The sequence below is a fragment of the Peromyscus californicus genome, unplaced genomic scaffold (genome assembly GCF_007827085.1).
Source record: "Peromyscus californicus insignis strain IS unplaced genomic scaffold, ASM782708v3 Scaffold_1__1_contigs__length_55948999, whole genome shotgun sequence".
Classification (NCBI taxonomy): Eukaryota; Metazoa; Chordata; class Mammalia; order Rodentia; family Cricetidae; genus Peromyscus; species Peromyscus californicus.
The window spans coordinates 28,058,863-28,077,127 of NW_026294492.1; the positions used below are offsets into that span (position 1 = coordinate 28,058,863).

The 18,265-nt window shown below is 48.4% G+C and overlaps 1 protein-coding gene across 7 annotated transcripts in view; it reads left to right on the plus strand.

Annotated features, from left to right (window-relative positions):
• The first annotated feature begins 556 nt into the window (after positions 1-556).
• The window catches only part of Crim1 (cysteine rich transmembrane BMP regulator 1), a 187,397-nt gene continuing 169,688 nt past the window's right edge, over positions 557-18,265 (plus strand). For 3 of the 7 annotated variants that reach the window (XM_052746295.1, XM_052746299.1, XM_052746300.1), the window contains exon 1: positions 559-961. In XM_052746295.1, coding sequence (XP_052602255.1) covers positions 631-961 — 331 coding nt within the window. In that variant the 5' untranslated portion in view covers positions 559-630. Of the gene's footprint in view, positions 962-18,265 lie in introns of all 7 variants that reach the window. The other 4 variants (XM_052746298.1, XM_052746301.1, XM_052746296.1 and 1 more) reach the window with 2 other exon arrangements.

The following is an 18,265-nucleotide window of genomic DNA, read 5'->3' on the forward strand; positions in this document are numbered from 1 at the left end:
GTAGGATGGGGGAGGGCGCAGCCGGAGCGGCGGAGGCTCCAGCCATAAACAAGCGCCCGGAGGAGCGGCGCGGGAGAGAGGCGAGCCGGGCACACGGAGCGGACGCCGCGGACCTTCTGCTGTGCTACCGCGCCCACTCGGCGACTCGGGAGGCGGGGACCGGCCGGGAGGCTGCGCTGCCGCCGCCGCCGTCTTGACCGGGCGATCAGGAGCAGAGCGGAGGACCAGCCGGAGCCAGCAGCAGCAGCCCTGCTCCCGAGCGGAGCGCAGGCAGCCGCCGCCGCCGCCGCGGCCGCCAGAAGTTTGGGTTGAACCGGAGCTGCCGCGAGGAAAACTTTTTTTTCCCCCCTCTTTTCCCCCTCCCGCCCGGGAGGAGAAGGAGGAGGAGGGGAAGCCACCCGCCGCCGCTGCCGCTGGCGCCAACGCTCGTGGGCTCCGGGTCGGCGCGGCCCGCAGGGGCGGCGGGGGCCTCGCCCCGCGAGGGGAGGAGCACCCCGGGGGCCCCGAGGGGGGCCCGAGGACCGCGGGCTGCGGGTGGCGGCGGCGGCGGCGCGTGTGCCCCGCGCAGGGGAGGGCGCCCGCCCCGCTCCCGGCCCGGCTGCGAGGAGGAGGAGGCGGCGGCGCAGGAGGATGTACTTGGTGGCGGGGGGCAGGGGGCTGGCCGGCTGCGGGCACCTCTCGGTCTCGCTGCTGGGGCTGCTGCTGCTGCTGGCGCGCTCAGGCACCCGGGCGCTGGTCTGCCTGCCCTGTGACGAGTCCAAGTGCGAGGAGCCTCGGAGCTGCCCGGGGAGCATCGTGCAGGGCGTCTGCGGCTGCTGCTACATGTGTGCCCGCCAGAGGAACGAGAGCTGCGGTGGAGCCTACGGGCTCCACGGAGCCTGCGACCGGGGGCTGCGCTGTGTCATCCGCCCCCCGCTCAATGGCGACTCCATCACCGAGTACGAAGTGGGCGTCTGCGAAGGTACGGCCGTCCCTGCCGCGCGCCACCACCTCCCCCACCCTCCTCCACCTCCCCACTTCCCCACTTCCCACCTGGCCCGCGCGGAACAAAGTTTGCCTGAGACTTTTCCCAGAGGAGAGAGGGTTCCCGGGGAGGAGGGACCGTCGCTGTCCCCAGGGAGGGTGCCCTGAGATGCCTGCCCAGCGGCGGGCGAGGTTGGATTGCGCGCGCGGGGGGGGGATGGGGGGGGGAGCTCCTTCTCAACCCCGCATAGACACGCACACGTGCAGTGATCTGGGCTTACACTGGGTGGCCCTTCCCCGCCCCAAGCAGGGGTACCGCGTTCGGGGTGGGGGGGAGGACACACTGCGGAGGCTGGCACACGCCAGCCCCCTCGGGGAGTCCGCCCCTGCCGCCCTGCCCGCATAGCGCAGTGTGGCACCCAGGGTTGGTTGTACGCAGTCCGCGCAGCCGGCTTCTGAGAGCGGAGTGAGACCTGTGCTCCAGCTTGCACACCCTGTGTGACTCTTACTTCCCCCCCCCCCCCCCATGCGCTCTTCCTTCACCTCCTTCCTCCTCTTCCTTCGCGTAATAAATCAATTTCAGCTCCGGAATATGTCAGACGCCCAGGCGAAGTTACACATGGTGGTTACTCATTTATTTGCCTATAGGAAACGGTCAAAGGCGTACTCTTCTGGACGGCTGAAGGGGGTGTGGGTGGGGGCTGCACCTGGGTTGGAAAGTTAGGGCTCACGACGAGAGAGGTTTTCCTTTCATGATCCAGCATCCGCGTGTTTCCTGAGCTGGTGCTGGTGGCCGACTTGCTTGTTTGTTTGTTTGTTTGTTGTTTGTTTGACAGCAGAGTCTGCCCTCGTTGGCTTCGCCGCCGCGGCGCATTGTGTAACGCAGCGTGGAGATGATGTGCCGAGGGGTGGGGGCGTTGATGGTGGAGCCTCCCTGGTTGGGAAGCCTTGGGGCCTCCGTCTGCATGTGGCTCTACATCGGCCTCCAGGTGCCTGATCTGTTTGAGGTCTAGAGAGATGTCCGGGGAGTTCTTTTATTTTGCTAATGGACTGGCTTGTCTGGTCCAAGTGGGATCCCTGCCTACTTAGACGTTGGGGGCCCCGTGACGTTGTTCCCGGTATCCTGCGAGTGAGCAGGGCTCAGCAGTCTTTTTGGGGTAGTGGCTAGGAAGGACAGCCTCCTGCTTTCACCGCTGTCAGCCAGCCCCTGGGACATGGGTTTTACCCTGAAGCATCCTTAGGGGTGTGTGTGTGTGTGTGTGTGTGTGTGTGTGTGTGTGTGTGTGTGTGTGTGTGTGTGTGTGTGCTTGTTGTGCTGGGGTACTGAAAAAAGAGGTGACGGCCTTAAGGACAAAAGTGGGTGTGTTCAAAGGCTTCAGTGCTGTGGTGACTCTTTAAATACACACACGCATTTATTTTTACCCCTGGTTTTAAGGTTTTGGACAGTTAGTGGAAAATCGGGGAGGCCTTCCTGATTTGGAAGCTAGTGGGCAGTCGTGAGTGAAGGGCCGTGTTCCCTGTGGATCGTGCCCTCATTTTACTGACACACACAAACGGGGCCCCTCCTGGGGCCCTTTTACAACGTCGTGGGTTTGTTTCTCAGCTCAGGGGAAATGGTCATCATCAGGCAGGCTGGTAGGATTTCGTGTGTTTCGACTTGAGGCGTTCTGAATGACTTGGGACTAAAAGGTGTTTCTCCGAACCCTGCCGCGTGGAGGAGTGCCAAACTTGACCCAGCCCTCCCCCCGCCCCCTGCCCCCCAACAGACACGTAAAGAACCAGGAGCGTGTAGTTAAATGCGGGGCAGGGAGAAGAAGGACTTTGGAAGGCTCTGGAGAGTGCGACCCTTGTTTGTTTTTTCATGTGTTTCTGGTGAAGGAAATGCTTGGGGCGGGGGGGGGGGCATTTACAGTATAATCAAGTGTTTTGGCAGCAACACCCCATGTCACAGTATGGAATGATTTTTGGCAGTTTGTCCGGGAGCCAGTCATTCCTCTGAAATGATGCATCCCTCACACGCTGCCTGTCTCCTGGTAACACCAGGTGCAGTGAGTGTGGGCCTTGAACATGCTTGGAAGTGTTTCTCGACATGATTGTATTTCAGTTAGTGTGCTCTGGAAACACACCTCGTTTAGCAGGCCTGTTTTCAGCTGAATGCTATGGGCACATCCAGCTTCACCCCTCCCTCCCTCCCTCCCTCCCTCCCTCCCTCCTTGCCCCCTTCTCTTCCTCCTTCCTTCACTAAAAGCAACAGACAAATAGAATCTCAAACCCATGAAACCAAGGTAAAAGAGACGGTGTTTTCTGGCCTGATGCAACGGTTAGATTTAGAGAGGCCTTTTCAACCATGTGTCTAAAATTTCAGACATTTTCACATTCATATAAAATGTATGGAACATATAAGTTAACTGAAGAACCTGTTTCTTTTTTTTTTTTTCTTTCAGGATTAGAGGAATCTTTACAAGTCACTAATTATCTAGAAGGTGCCCCCACCCCCATCCCATTTTTTCTTTTTTTTTTCTGTAACTTTGCATAAAATTTCTCAATGGCCGGCGCTTCCCTCAGTTTCCATTTTTATTCAGAAATTCGTGGATATTATCATAACGCACATGAATAGGAATGGATGTATTTTAATTCATGTTCCAAGTCTCTCGTGCTGCATTTTTTGCACTAAAATGACCCCTACTGGCTGTATCTGTTAATGAAAAATCTTTCGAAAGCTTATTTAGTTGGCCACCCTGAGAAAACATATTTCATGCTATAAAAATATGACTAACCCACCTGCTTTCGAAGACATGGCTTAAGTCTGAATTTACATTACTGTTTGTCAACTTGCAGAAATGTTTGTCCTTCCCGTACTGACTTCGGGAACATACTGATGCTTTTAAATACAGTTCACAAAATGATTTGGGTCGGCAACTGAAATGGACCCTTTTTCACACATGGCTCCTTGTTTCGTTTTTTTTTTTTTTTTATTTTGGTTTTTCGAAACAGGGTTTCTCTGTGTAGCTTTGCGCCTTTTCCCGGAACTCACTTGGTAGCCCAGGCTGGCCTCGAACTCACAGAGATCCGCCTGGCTCTGCCTCCTGAGTGCTGGGATTAAAGGCGTGCGCCACCACCGTACGGCTTGTTTCGGGTTTTTATAGCACACTGACCCCATAAAAATACATGAACAATCTTGACCATAAGAAGAACCCCGAAGAAAAAGATGAATTTCTGAAAGACTAGGAATCAAGACCTGTAAATCAAGCGTCACGTACACCGGGGTTTCTTCTCTGCATTGAGACTGATATTAAATAAATCCTGAATTAGTGACTATGCACATTTGAAAGATTGAGAGTAGAGTCGGGTACCCAAAGTTTTCTCTCAGTCTTAACAAGTGCCTTCTGGCCCTTAGGAGGGAGCAATTCCCTTTGCCATTACCATTCATCTAGTGAGTCTTCCTGTTAGCCTTTTACAGAACCCTAGCTGGACTGTTCTCTTGGACAGGCGTCTGTCTCCAGGGAAATCACCTACAATCCAAAGAAACAAGTTTGGCTGCTAAACCTCTGAATGGGAGATCTCTTCAAGGGGTCTGAACTTTAAGAGCTCATGAAGTGGGATTGTGTAGGAAGGATGTTTTGATTGGACAGTGAGAACTGTCTTTGGAACTGAGGGAATGAGGCCTCAGACTTTATGCCTCACTTAGGGTGGGGCAAGGTGACCAGCAGACCAGCCCTTTCTTTGTCTTAGGGTGATAAAGAGGAAGCTGCTGTGAGCTTGACATTGTGTGGACAGAGTGCTTAGGAACGGAGTGGACACCGTAGAGCATTGCCCGGAAGACGACGCTGCCTTGAGGCAGGTGTCCATGACTGCAGACGGGCATCAACGCTCTCTGCAGCTTGCCCTCCGTGGCCCCAGTCTGTATAGAACTGAATTCTTCACAGCTTTCAAAACGACTGCCAATTCAACCCTCTGCCACAACTCAGTTTTCCCAGTGACTTTAGCTTTCCCTCCACCGGGGTCCACAGGGCCGGCCACAAGGAGAACTTGAGATCGTGTGGTGGGAACTTAAAGCAGAGAGCACGGTTTTGTGTTCTGAACCGGGCTTGTGAAGTTCCAGTCCTTCCCTCGTCTCCTGGGACAGTCAGTAGCGATGATGCCTGCTTTGGAGAGAGTGGAGGATGTGAGGGGAGAGGCCCTAGAGAGCAGTTGCCCAGGACCAGGCAGACACATCAAAACATTTGGCTGGTGTGAGGCACATGGCTCCTGCCCTTGTACTCTCGGGGAGGACGTGAAATTAAGAATCTATGGATTATTATTATTATTATTATTATTATTATTATTATTATTATTATTATTATTTTGAGCTGAGGACCCAGGGCCTTGCACTTGCTAGGCAAGCGCTCTACCACTGAGCTAAATCCCTAGCCCGAGTCTATGGATTTTTTAACCGGTGAAGTAAAGGCGAGGCGGGGCAGAGTTAATACTTCTATTACTGGAGTTAGAGGAACTTTTCAAATCCAGCGTTCCAGACTCAACTTCTGAGCAGTGCGTGGGGTTCGTTCTCCGCCGCAGAAGTCTTCAGGTAGGGTCTATGCTTTGATGCCAGAGAGAGGAAGGCAAGCAGAGGTCGTCCGAAATATGTTAGCAGGGTATGGGAAGAGAAACAATTCAAGTAAACAAGGAAGTAATTGGTTCCTCCTCAGAGTAAATATTGACGAAACACAGAGGACCAACTATAACTATTCACGGCACATGGACACATGACAGGGCAAAAATGGCCTGCCTTTCGGCTGTCAGGCAGGCGCCTAGGATGTTCCCTGTTGGTAAGGAGTCCTGTCACATAAAACACTCGGCCAAGGACAAATGAGATGAGTTGTATACTGTAGAACAGAAAGGCAGAAACAGCTGGTGGGGAGAGGTTTGCTGCTGGAAACGTGGTTAACGGTAGACCAGGAAACTTTGCAAGCAGTGTGTTGGGAGGGACCGTTGTGAGCAGAAGTCACGTTCATTTATCTATCTATTTATTTATTTATTTATTTATTTATTTATTTATTTATTTATTTATTTTTGTGGTTTTTCGAGACAGGGTTTCTTTGTGTAGCTTTGCGCCTTTCCTGGAACTCACTTGGCAGCCCAGGCTGGCCTCGAACTCACAGAGATCCACCTGGCTCTGCCTCCTGAGTGCTGGGATTAAAGGCGTGCACCACCACCGCCCGGCTTACGTTCATTTATAAAACATTTTAGTGTGTGTGTGTGTGTGTGTGTGTGTGTGTGTGTGTGAGAGAGAGAGAGAGAGAGAGAGTATATGTGTGTGAGTGTGAGTGTGTGTGAGAGAGTGAGTGTGTGTACAGTGTGCCACGGTGTGTGTGGATGTCAGAGGACATTTGGGAGTTGGTTCTCTCTCCTATTACCCTACGGGTGCTGGTGATTGAACTCAGGTTGTCATGCTTGGTGGCAAGCACCTTCACCAGCTGCGCCATCCCGCCTGCCCAAGACAGCTTCATTCGTGAAGAAAAGTGAACCGTTCCCAAACTCTGGATGTGGCATCCATTTATAGGAGGGAGCCATTGGGAGATGTGGTACAGGTTTCTGTTCTCCGTGGTTCCGGTTACTGTCCAGTGGCCGAGGTGAGGAGTCTGGGAAGGCAGGGTGCAGGCATGGTGAAGTTGGCAGATTCAAAGAAGATGGTGGCCCCAGAAAGTGGGTGGACTGAAGGATAAGGAATGAGAAAAGGAGGGGGAAAAAAACCAAAACAAACATTGAATTCATCTTAGCACAACTATATCATCCTTTGAAGAATGATCCAAAACACATTCCAGAGATTAATTGTGAAATTCCTGAAAAATGTGGGTGTGTTGAACTCAGGAAATGGGGCCAGCAGGAGAGATGACAAGGAAGCCTTCATCTGTAAACGAGGCGGGAGGCGGGGGAATGAGTGGAAGGTGGATGCATTTGGCAAAGCCAGGCATGTCCTTACAGTTGTTACCTCGTGTTTCAGGTGGTGTGTTTCGTTTAAGGATTTTGGAGACACCTCAGTATAGGCCATTGAATTATTTGAGGAAGGCACCACAGTAGAGTAGCAAGTAGGCGTGAATTCCTGTCCTCTTAGAGGTCTAATTCTCCAAAGCATCATTTTCAAAGATCAGGCTCATTTTTGCCTAAAAATCAATCAGTCGTTCATCGATTTCTATTTTTCCCCTGTCTACAGGGGTTGAAGGAATGCAGGGAGTCTGGGCGTCATTCAGAAGCGGTCTCCATTCTGCACACCAGTTCTCAACCTGTGGGTCACGACCCCTTCGGAGGTCTCATATCAGATATTTACATTGTGATTCACAACAGTAGCAAAATTACAGTTGTGAAATAGCAACGAAAATAATTTTATGGTTGGGGGTCAGCACAGCATGAGGAACTGTATTAAATGGTTGCTGTGTCAGGAAGGTTGAGAACCAGTACTGTACGCTCCTTTAGTCAAGATCAACAAGACAGACCCTCTCCACCCCCAACACACACACACACACACACACACACACCCAAAAAAGGTGGTTGGAGCCATGTAAGTTCAAACCAAGTAAAGCTGATGCTTGATTCTGTCATCTCACTTGCTGGGCACGTGGTTAAAATTTGTTAGTATAAGGATCAGGTTCTGAGGCTTGACGGCGCTCATTCATGTTTGACGGGGAAGGAGTAGTCTTCCTAGTCTCTGAAGAGCCCTTACAGTAAGGTGTCGGAGTGTTTCCAACATCTGAGAAGGAGCCTGCATTCTTAATACTTTACTAGCTGTGTGGTTCACAATGGTAGCTTGCCTGTTGTGGGTTTTTTTTCTCTTTGTTTTGGCTTGCTCTAAGCCAGTACCAGTGTGTGGGCAGTGAACTGGGCGGAGTCTCTGGATGAACAGCTCTGGCCTCCTCACCTTCTCCCGGCCTCTTGCCTTTGACCTGGTCAGATCTAGATAGACCCTTCTCCATTGATGGACAGAGGCATGCTAGATTACACCTGTTTAAGGATGCCCTCAGGGTAAACACAGAACTCTGAAGTGTCTGTTTGGGGCCCACGTGGATGATGGGGAAAAAAAAAAAGATTTTTAAAAAGATTCTATTTTTCTTTGTTAGTTTCAAAGTGAACACCTTTCAAGACCTTATCTCCCCACTCCAACCTCCATTTTATTCTGAAGACGAGACATGCCCGTGCTTTAGTGGATGAATGTGAAGGTCAGGAACTTGATATCTGGTGTGGAATCCTCTTCTGAGCGTGTGGTTTCCCCTCTGACTATTGGGGTTAATCACAGGGTTGTGGTAAGAACTCCCCCGTGTCCCCCCGGAAATACGAGGGAGGATAGCAGTTGATATCCAGCAAGGCTCAGCCTGACGACATGGCCTGGGCTTATTTCCTCGATCAGCTTCACCTTCTCGTTTCCTCAGTCCTTGTTGGGAGTTAGAAGGTGGGAACTCCTGGGAAAGAGCCAGTTATTAGTGAGGCCAAGTTCTCGCCTCCAGCCATTCCCTGGCTGCACCAATGCGGCCAGTTACACTTGAGACCTGTCATTTATACCGTCTCTAAATAATCCCTGCGGAGTTTGTATACTTTGGGTAAATGGGGGATCTAAAATTCTTTGTGTTGCGTCGTTGGTTGAAATTGTACATTCAGCTCTTTTTTTTCCCCTCCCTGTGGGTTACTATTTCGTCTGGGGAGGTTAGGGGGAGGGGTCCTAAACTCTTTCAGATCAGTAATGTACATTGTCTTCTATGTTCTATTTGGAAAGATTTTGCTGATAGATCCTCAGGTGTGTGTGGGGGGGCGGGGAGGGGTGGATGTCACACTGGGGGTCAGCATAGGATGGCGGCTGCCTTGAGCTAAGGAGGCAACTTGTATTGGCCCAGCTCAACGCCTCCCCCACCCACCCACCCACCCACCCATCACCTTCAGAACTGTAGGGCCCACCTGCTGCTGTGATACAAACCTCAAAGCCAGAAGTTTAAGCAGTCCATTCCTTTCTACTTCAGCCACTTACCCGCTTTCTAGGTCAGCTCGTTTCCCTATGAAGTTAGGGAGCTCCAGCTAACCAGAGAAACATCTGCCCACAAATTATTTAATGGGCATCTGCTGTGGGTCTGGTTTCTGCGTTATAAAATCCCGGGACCCTCTTTTGTAAAAAACTGGGCTTCTGAAAGTTTTAACGGCCCACAGTCACCTGGGAGCTTATTAAAAATGCACGTTTGGCGACTAGGGATTAGAGTTTAGTGGTAGAGCACATGTCTAGCATGTGCAAGGCTCTGACCCCCACACCTAAACAAACAGAGCGGATTCTGATTCAGTAGGCCTGGGGTGGAACCGGGTGGTTGTCACTCTCCGGTGGTGCCAGGAGGGTTATTTAGTCCCAGGATCATTCCCAGCACATGTTCAGCTTTTGTAGCATGAAGTTGATGTATAAGGGTATGTCTGAAAACTGTCACATGCTATGACAATTGTATTTCAATCATAGTAAATAAGATAGGGCGCTGTTTTTCTAGAGGTCATGGTTTCATGATGGGTCGGGAAGCCTGGGGCCGTTCATTGGGGTAGTCCTAGACAGTGAAACCTGAGATAGAGATGTACTGAGCACATCAGGAGCAGATGAGAGAGAGAGAGAGAGAGAGAGAGAGAGAGAGAGAGAGAGAGAGAGAGAGAGAGAGAGAGAGAGACCGACCCTCACTTTTCCTCTGCCCACCAGGAATGGATGGTCCAGGCTCACCCGGGAGTGTCTTCTCTTCCCTCTTTTATCCCATTTTTCTTGTTCAACACCACCACCAACAAAATGGGTCTTGAGCCTAGATACAACCAGTGTTCATTATCTTGACTCCGTTTTTACCTGGGAGACCAACCTTGGCTGGTTTCCCCTGTCTTTGGTTTTCTCATGTAAATAAACCTGGAGTGTCACAAGCTTTTCATCAAGTAACTGTAGTGAAGATTAGCGATAACAAATATGAATATATATTGTAGGTGATTATATAGATATGAGTATCCTGAGATTATATGCTTACCCTTAAATGCTAAATACTGTCCTTGGTGGATTTTAAAAAAAAAAAAAAACTAATATTAATTCTAGTCTGCATTCTTTCTTATTTTCATCATTGTTAGCTTTCCCTGCGTGTAAATTGGGAAGTCACCTTCGTGGATATATTCACACCTCCTCCACACATACTCTCTTTCCACAGGAGGCTCAGGATGGTATTTCTGGTCTCAAATGTTTATCCCAGAGAAAAATGACTCTTGTAGTCCAGAGAACAAGGTGTTCCTTGGTTTGGCCTAGGGTAACCCTAATTTCCAGGCCTGTGGAGTTGGGTGGAATGTGAACATTTGCTCGGCTCTGTGCTTTGAATTCTTACTTTCAAAGAACTGCTTCTAATTGGTATCTTTTAAAAGCTAACAAGGTACGTGTCATCACAAGACCCAGGGCCGGGGTATATCTTGTTACTGGTCTCCATCTAGCATGTGGTGTCCTTTCAGGTGAGTGCGTACCTCAGGGCTACCACCGGATTGGCCTGCTAGGGTCTGTGGAGAGTCTATGTGACAGAGGAAGGGACAAACATTCCACAATTAAAATATCTGACCCTCTTTGGCTCCCCGGGTAGGTGTGGTCCCACAGTATGGTACTTGTTAACTATGTGTCCTTCCTTCTTGCCTAGCAATGAGTGCCATTTAGGAAGTCAATCACTATTAGCTCAGTGTTCCCCAGATGGATACTTCCTATTGGCCTCTGTGGAGCAAAGGAGAAAGAACCTATGGGGATAAAAGTCTCTGATCAGTAATTTAGAATTGGTTTGTTTGGACAGCCAGGCCTTATAACATCGCAGAAACTGGAATTTTTTCCCCCCAGACACTCTTTTAGCACCTATCATTGAGATGACCCCTCTCTTTTATCAGGAGTGTTGGTATTCAAACATGTAACCTATAATCAAAATGAGGGGGGAAAAAACTTACAAAACATAATTTCAGGGTTTTCTTTTATGTCAATGCTAGTCAGACCCAAGTATAACATTCTAATTAGAAACATTCTGAGAACACTTGTCTTAAGAGTATGTAAGAAGGGAAGGGGCTGGAGCGATGGCTCAGTGGTTAAGAGCACTGGCTGCCCTTCCAGAGGGCCTGGGTTCGATTCCCAGAACCCACATGGTGGCTCACAGCTATCTTGTAATTCCAGTTTCAGGGGCTCTGACACCCTTTTCTGGCTTCAGTGGGCACCAGGCATGCATGTGTGCAGACAAAACACCCATACACATAAAACTGTTAAAAATGAAATTAAGGGCTGGCTATGTTTTAAGAGTGTCATTTTTTTTAAAAAAAAAATTATTATTTCTAATTCCTGAGGATTTGACACACGTACTCCAAAAGTTTGAACTAAGTCTCTAGCAACCAGATATCCCAAAGGGGTTTTTGTTTGTTTGATTTTTGTTTTTGTTTTTGTTTTTTTTTCTTTTAGGCAGTAAGCTGTAAATGGAGACTTGTGTCTGTCTTGTTTAGCATTTCAAAACAAAAAAATCATAAACAAACATCTCAGATTCAAGACAGAAAGGAATTTCTGGCAGGGCAGGACGAAACCTGAACTGGCAGAGCCCCACTTACTGGAGGGCACTTACTCAACTTCATGTCCAAAGGCCTCAGGAAGAGGGTTCACAGCTGTGATCAAACCAAAGGCATCTATCTGGATGCTAAAGGGTTGTGACACCATTTTTGGAGATTCCAGAAGACCTGCCAGAAAGAGGCAGATCTGCCTGGAGGATGCTGCACCTGAACCAGACAGTAGCAAGAACTATTTAGACCACCCCACCCCACCCCAGCCTCATTGCTGTCAAGAATCAGGGCCAAGGGCTCCGTCCCCCCAAATGGGAGTTTGTTATTCTGCATATGTAAAATGAAGTCTCTTTTTACCTGTTCTTGTTGGAGCTTATTTATTTATGTATTTATTATTCATTTTAAAGTATGAACTGAGTGAGGTAAAGGGGTGGGTTTGAGACCTTCCTGTCACTGCCAATCAAAGTAGAAGGATCTGTAAGTGACTTTAAAAAGAATGGGAACGCTGAATGCTATTTGAGAACCCAAGTTCATATATTTTCAGGCAGATGTTAGGAAAATTATTACCACGACCTATGACTTAAAATTGAAAGGCCAACTAACTCCATATTTTAATCCAAGTGTGAATGTACTTGTTGATGTCCTGGCTAGTTTCAGAGAGGATTTGAGGCTTTTCACAGAGGTAAATATCACCAGATTCTTGTGTCCGAGAGCAGTGTGCTGAAGGAGAAAAGAAAAAATAGTCGTGGCTTCTGGATTCTTTCCTCATCATCTAAACAGCTCTGTGACTTAAGACCCTGTAACTATCCCGCATTTCACTTTGTCTTCATTTGTCCAAAGGAAATTAGGCAGTTACCTACGTGAAAGCAGGGGGGACGAAATCAGATGGGATCCTAAGGCTGTTCTTAGGTCATAAGATCGGAGCTTTTATGACCCAGAAGAGCTGGCCAAGGATCAGGTATTAGCTTGTGTTTACAGAGTGAAGGAAGAGTGGAGGCCATCCACCTGATGCTCCGCCAGGTGGTGGAAACTGTAGGGCTCAGCAGGAAAACTCCCAAGAAGTCTGCTCCGGTTATCTTTATTGGGACACATCGGTGACAGCAAACACATCATTATCGGGACATTAGTGACATCTATTAAGTGCTCGTAGCCTGTCACTGTTAGCCGTGTTCTGAGCTTCACCACCCAAGTCTGTCTACTCGGGCTTTCATTCTTTCTCCATTTCTCATTTGCTCTGTTAATTATTACAGTTATCCTGGGCCCGAGGTAGGTAGGTGACATACTGCAGAAGGAGAAGCTCGGGCAAAGACGGGTCAAAACTCGCCCACTTCGCATGCTGCTCTCTGCCTCTGACATTGGGGAGAGCTGAGTAATTGCTCCTCTTCCTAATGACTGCAGGCAGCAGCCAGATTCTCTGCATTCTTTTACCTTTGTGGCTGTTTTCACTTGCCAGGGAGTTTCCTCATGGAGCAGACTGAATTTAAAGAAACAGAACTACTAGTGCACCAAAGTGGAGGGGGGGGGGGCGGGGGCGGGGGCGGGGGGGGGGGTGACGGACGGACGGCTGAAGGGAGCTCCTTGGTATCTCAGGTTCGGAGGATGCAATGTTAACTGTAAGGACCAAGCCCCTGGCTGTATTGGCCACTGACTGAGCCTTCCGGTCTCTCGGCAACCCAACATAGCGTCACTTAACTTGTTTTCAAAGTACAAGCCAACGCTGAAGCTTGGGAAGTTTGCCTCTTGGAGTTTCCACCTTCCTTTGCATACTCCACCCAAAGCTTGGTGGTCTGAGCCCATCGCCCTGCAACTCGGTGACTATGTGATTCTAAAGAATAGGGACCGCTCGGCATTGCCTCCAGCAGATACAGCCATCACCTTGCTTTGTCTGAGGGCTGGTCCACATTTACAAGGTCAGCCTTCCAGAATGACACTGATTGGTTAATTCCAGTCAGTATTTATTCATTGATAAATCTGCTGAATGTTGCATACTCCCAAACGATAGCATACAACACGAAAAATAATTATGACGTGGTTTTCCTGATTCTGGGTTTAATTTCCCAAGCCACCGATCCCTACCTATAAGAACTTATTTTTTTTAGTTTTCTGTAATAGGTTGCTTTTTACACCCTGCCCCCCCCATAACCCTTTCCTCTAATCTATAAAACTGTTACCAGTTTACTATCAACTGGGTGGATATTTTATATTGTACCTGCACTTGCTCTTTCATTTTCAGATGATGGTATCAAAAGTTCCAGAGCTCACCTTAGCTCTTCTTGTCTAGTTTGCTAGATAGTAGCTAGTGGCCATGAAAATAGCCATTGAGATGTGGGTGGTGTTAATCTGCCAACTCGAGCTTTTGCCTAAGATTGGTTTTCCTGTGTTCTTCCGTGCTATATAAATAGGTCTTTATTTGGGTTTCTTCCTGCTTGATTTGGGACATCTAGCCGAAGACCTTTGAGCGTCTGAAGTTCTGGCACCCAGAACTCTCTGTCTTGGAAGCAGCCAGGAAGAGTGGTGTGTGTGTGTGTGTGTGTGTGTGTGTGTGTGTGTGTGTGTGTGTGTGTGTGTGTGCAGTAAGTGTATGCTGGCTGGGAGGTCCAGTGGCTACCCACGGGGCTCATTCTTCACATTGCCCACCCTGGTGGTTGACCCTCCTTTTCTAGCAGTCCTTTGCCAAAACCTTCTGCAAGCTGAAGGGTAGGAAGGAGCCTGGGCAGCCTTTGGAAGACTTCTTCTCACTGTCTTCCCGCTTGCCACCATGTTCTCTCCAGCATGGCTGCTTGCTTTCTGCTCTCCGGCTCTTGGTGACCTGGCTGTTCCCAGATGTCAGTGCCAAACAACCCATCCTCTGTGAGGACTTCTTCCAGTCAACCATGTCTGCACTGAACTGCTAAAGGATTCTGTGAAAATCTTCACCGGGGCCCAGAACTTCACATTCCTTTGGTGCCGTGGCATGTAATGGCATGAATCAAAAAAAAAAAAAAAAGTGATAGAAGTTTGTAAAACAAAACAAAACAAAATCTTTACGAGGCTGTCGTTAACCTACCTTCTGGCCTAAAAAAGAAATGCTCAGGACGGAAAAATGTTTCTGCGGCATCATCAGGTGGGGACTCTGAGTGGTGCAGTTCCAGAAGCATCCTTGAGGGAGACAGCTGTTACCACGTCTTTCATTTTTGCCTTTAACTCTGGGCTTAGAAGTTGGGCGTGTGCCTGTGGACGTGCCTTTAGGTTGCAACACGACAAATGCTCCATGGTACTGCTGCTGTGCTGCAAACAACTCTGCCTCGGTTAGCATGCCAAGAGTGGTTGCCTTTCTGTAGACCAGCAAAGCAAAGGGGAAGCCTCCTGAAGGTTGTATATTGCTTTATTGAGTGTGTGTGTGTATGTGTATGTGTCTATGCATGTGTGTGTGCACGCACGTGCATGCAGATGTGTGTGTATGTATGCATGGGTATGTGTGTATAGGTGTGTGTATGCATGGGTGTGTGTGCAGGTGTGTGTGTGCAGGTGTGTGTGTATGTATCTATGCGTGTGTGTGTGTGTGTGTGTGTGTGTGTGTGCGCGCGCAAGCATGCAGATGTGTGGTGTGTATGCAGGTGTGCGTGTGCAGGTGTGTGTGTACAGGTGTGTGTATGCATGGGTGTGTATGCATAGGTGTATGTGTGCAGGTGTGTGTGTATGTATGCATGGGCGTGTGTTCTTGTGTGTGTGTATGTGTGTACATACATGGGTGTGTGTGTACAGATGTGTGTATGCATGGGTGCGTATGCATGGGTGGATGTGTGCAGGTGTGTGTGTATGTATGCATGGGTGTGTGTGTTCATGTTTGTGTACATGCATGGGTTGTGGGGGAGTTGGGTTAGTGGTTGACATTGGATATCTCGATTGCTCTCCATCTGAGTTTTTTTTTTTTTTTTTTTTGATTTTTCGAGACAGGGTTTCTCTGTGTAGCTTTGCGCCTCTCCTGGAACTCACTTGGTACCCCAGACTGGCCTCGAACTCACAGAGATCTGCCTGGCTCTGCCTCCCGAGTGCTGGGATTAAAGGCGTGCGCCACCACCGCCCGGCCCTGAGTTTTTGAAACTGAGTCTCACTGAAGGCCGGAAGCTCACCAGTGTGATCAGACTAGCTGGCCAATGAGCTTCAAAGATTCTTCTGTCTCCATCCCACTGTGCTGGGGTTTTAGATGACATGTGCCCAGCCTCTACACAGTGTGGGTGACGTGAACTCAGATCCTTACGCTTGTGTGACAAGCTCTCTTCGGATTGAACCATCTCTCCAGACCTGTTTTATTTATTGTATTTGAACATAGGTTCTACTTGGAGGCTTTTAAACTGCCTGTTTAATTGGAATGTCGATGAGTAGGCAAGTGGAGCTTAGGAATAATCTGACGTTTATTTCTTGGTGACTGAGACACGTTATTATCTCTGGAGCGGTAAAGGATGCTTTTTAACAGGCTATCATTAAACATAGTTTTTCCGACCTTATCAAGGAATTTTAGATGGGAGAGCCAAAAGGAAAAAAACAGAAATTTAGGGTGAGAAGTGGAAGACATCTGTAGGGAAATAAACAAAATGCAAGGAGCTAAAGGTGTGTTTGGTTGGAAAGAGATCATGTTATTTTCAAAGACTAAACTGGGAAAAGGTGAGCCCCTCAGCAGCCAAGTTTATCGAGGCACTATTCAGAAAATTACATTAGACACTTAGAAAGACAGAGGAAAAAGAAAAGACCCTGCCAACAGAGGCCTGGAAAACTTGAAGGAGATAAAGTATTTACAAGTTTTAATAACATAGAACACATCCAAGAGAAATACATAATTGCAGCTGCATTTGGCAATGAAAATAGCCCGTGTGTTATATTTTTTAAATTGTCTGTGAATGTGTAAGCTTTTGCCCTGGGGGTAAGAAATACTTGGGTGATAATGTTTCTTGAGAGAATGGAAAAGTAGAAGGTATCAGGAAGTAAAAAGAAAGAGGAGGAAGTGTCAGCTTTTTGACTCTAGAGGGGGGTGTATTTTATATGCATAATCGTTACAGTTGTTTCTAATCTTAGTGTAATAAGCATTTAACTTCCCATAGGGCCGTGGTAATTTACATATTATTACTGAAAGCCCACAGGTAAGGGAAAAATTAAGAGTGCTAAATTAAAAGGCCTGACGGTCTTGTTCCCGAAGTTTTAGGTTTTCCAACCTGATTTCAATCTTGGGCCGAGACCCTTGGAAAAATCCAAAACTCGGAAATGTGCTCAATACATTTGTCATTATCCTGTGCTACCAGATCTAGCAGCAAGGCCAGGAACTGGAAACTGGGTGTGGTGTCGGTTTTCAGCTTCTCCGGGCCTGCTGCACAGCCATTCAGATGGGCTCTCATCCTTCAGGCTGTCCGCTCTCTGCCACTTTCTTTGTGAAGCCTTCCTGCCCTGCCCAGGAAAAAGTAATACCATCCCCTGCTCCTGGGTGCCCATAAATAGCACTTTCCTTCACTTCTTTTAGGCCTTTTCAGACTGTGTTAGAGTTCACATTTCTGCCTTCCTCCCTGCCGGGTTGTGTGATCCACTCCAGTGCCAGGATTGTGTGTTATTCTGGCGCTTGGCACACAGGAAGAACTCAATGAGCATTTGTTGACTAAATCTAGACTCAAGGTCATCCAAGATATTAGACAAAAACCTTTTCCGTCTCAGCCGTTTGGTTTGTATTGTGGAAACTGAAATGAGAGGTGCTTACCTGTTTCTAGACCTTCCCCGCCCCCACATCCCACACCCCCCACACCCCACCACACATACCCTACCCCACCTCCACCCCCCACCCCACCCCCGTGAGAAATCCTGTCATTCCCAAAGGATGCACAGGTGAGTTTTAACTGTGTCCACCTCAGCCAGTCTTAATGTTTTTGGTAGCGTTTCCACAATGAGTTGAATTCAGCCATTATTTATTTTAACAAGTATTTTAAAGCATTTTTTTTTTCATGTGTTCATTAGGACTTCTCTCTCCAGCTTGTCATCAGAGTGTCCCCTTTCATGGGCGGCTCCCTCACCTACTTGTAAGAATTGTTCTTGTAAGGACACTTAGAAGTGCTTGCTGTTAGCCTTTTCCTGGTGGCCAGGGAATCTGGTTCACTAAGCAAGTACGGTGACCAGCTGCTGATGAACTTCCGAGAAATGATGATGAACAGCTTCGAGAACACACGTCAAATGGCCACACAGGAGCACCTGTCAGTAAAAACAGACCTCTGGAGTCTCAGCAAATCCAGAATGGTACCTTATTTGAGAATGTCCACTCATTGGGAGGGAACTGAGTTCGACCAAGATGCCTTGGATGTTGGGGTCTGTGTTAAGGGCAGTGAACTGACTGCTCGCTCACCCTCTCAGGTGATGTCCCCATGTCCTGAGGAATTTAGGCTCCTCTAGGGAAGAAAATCTTAAACCTAGAACAGGAGGGTGCAAGTGTGTGACTGGATACTTTGAAAACGCCTCCCGGTGGCTTCAGCAGCAAGTTCACAGGAATGCAATATAAGGAATTTGGGGAAGCACGGTCCCTTTTGGATTTCCTCCAAACCCCGTAATTTTAGGGACTGAGGAATCTTTGATGATTAGTGGCAGCGGGGAGCCCGAACTTGTTGTATTTAGTGGCAGGGAGCTGTTTTCCCTTCAACACTAGTCGTGAACTTTTTATTTGTTTGTTTTTCCAAAGGTCTTAAAGTGATTTACAAATGAAGACAGGCTGACATCAGATACTTGAGGATACAGGCCCAAATGAGACTAAGCCTCTCTG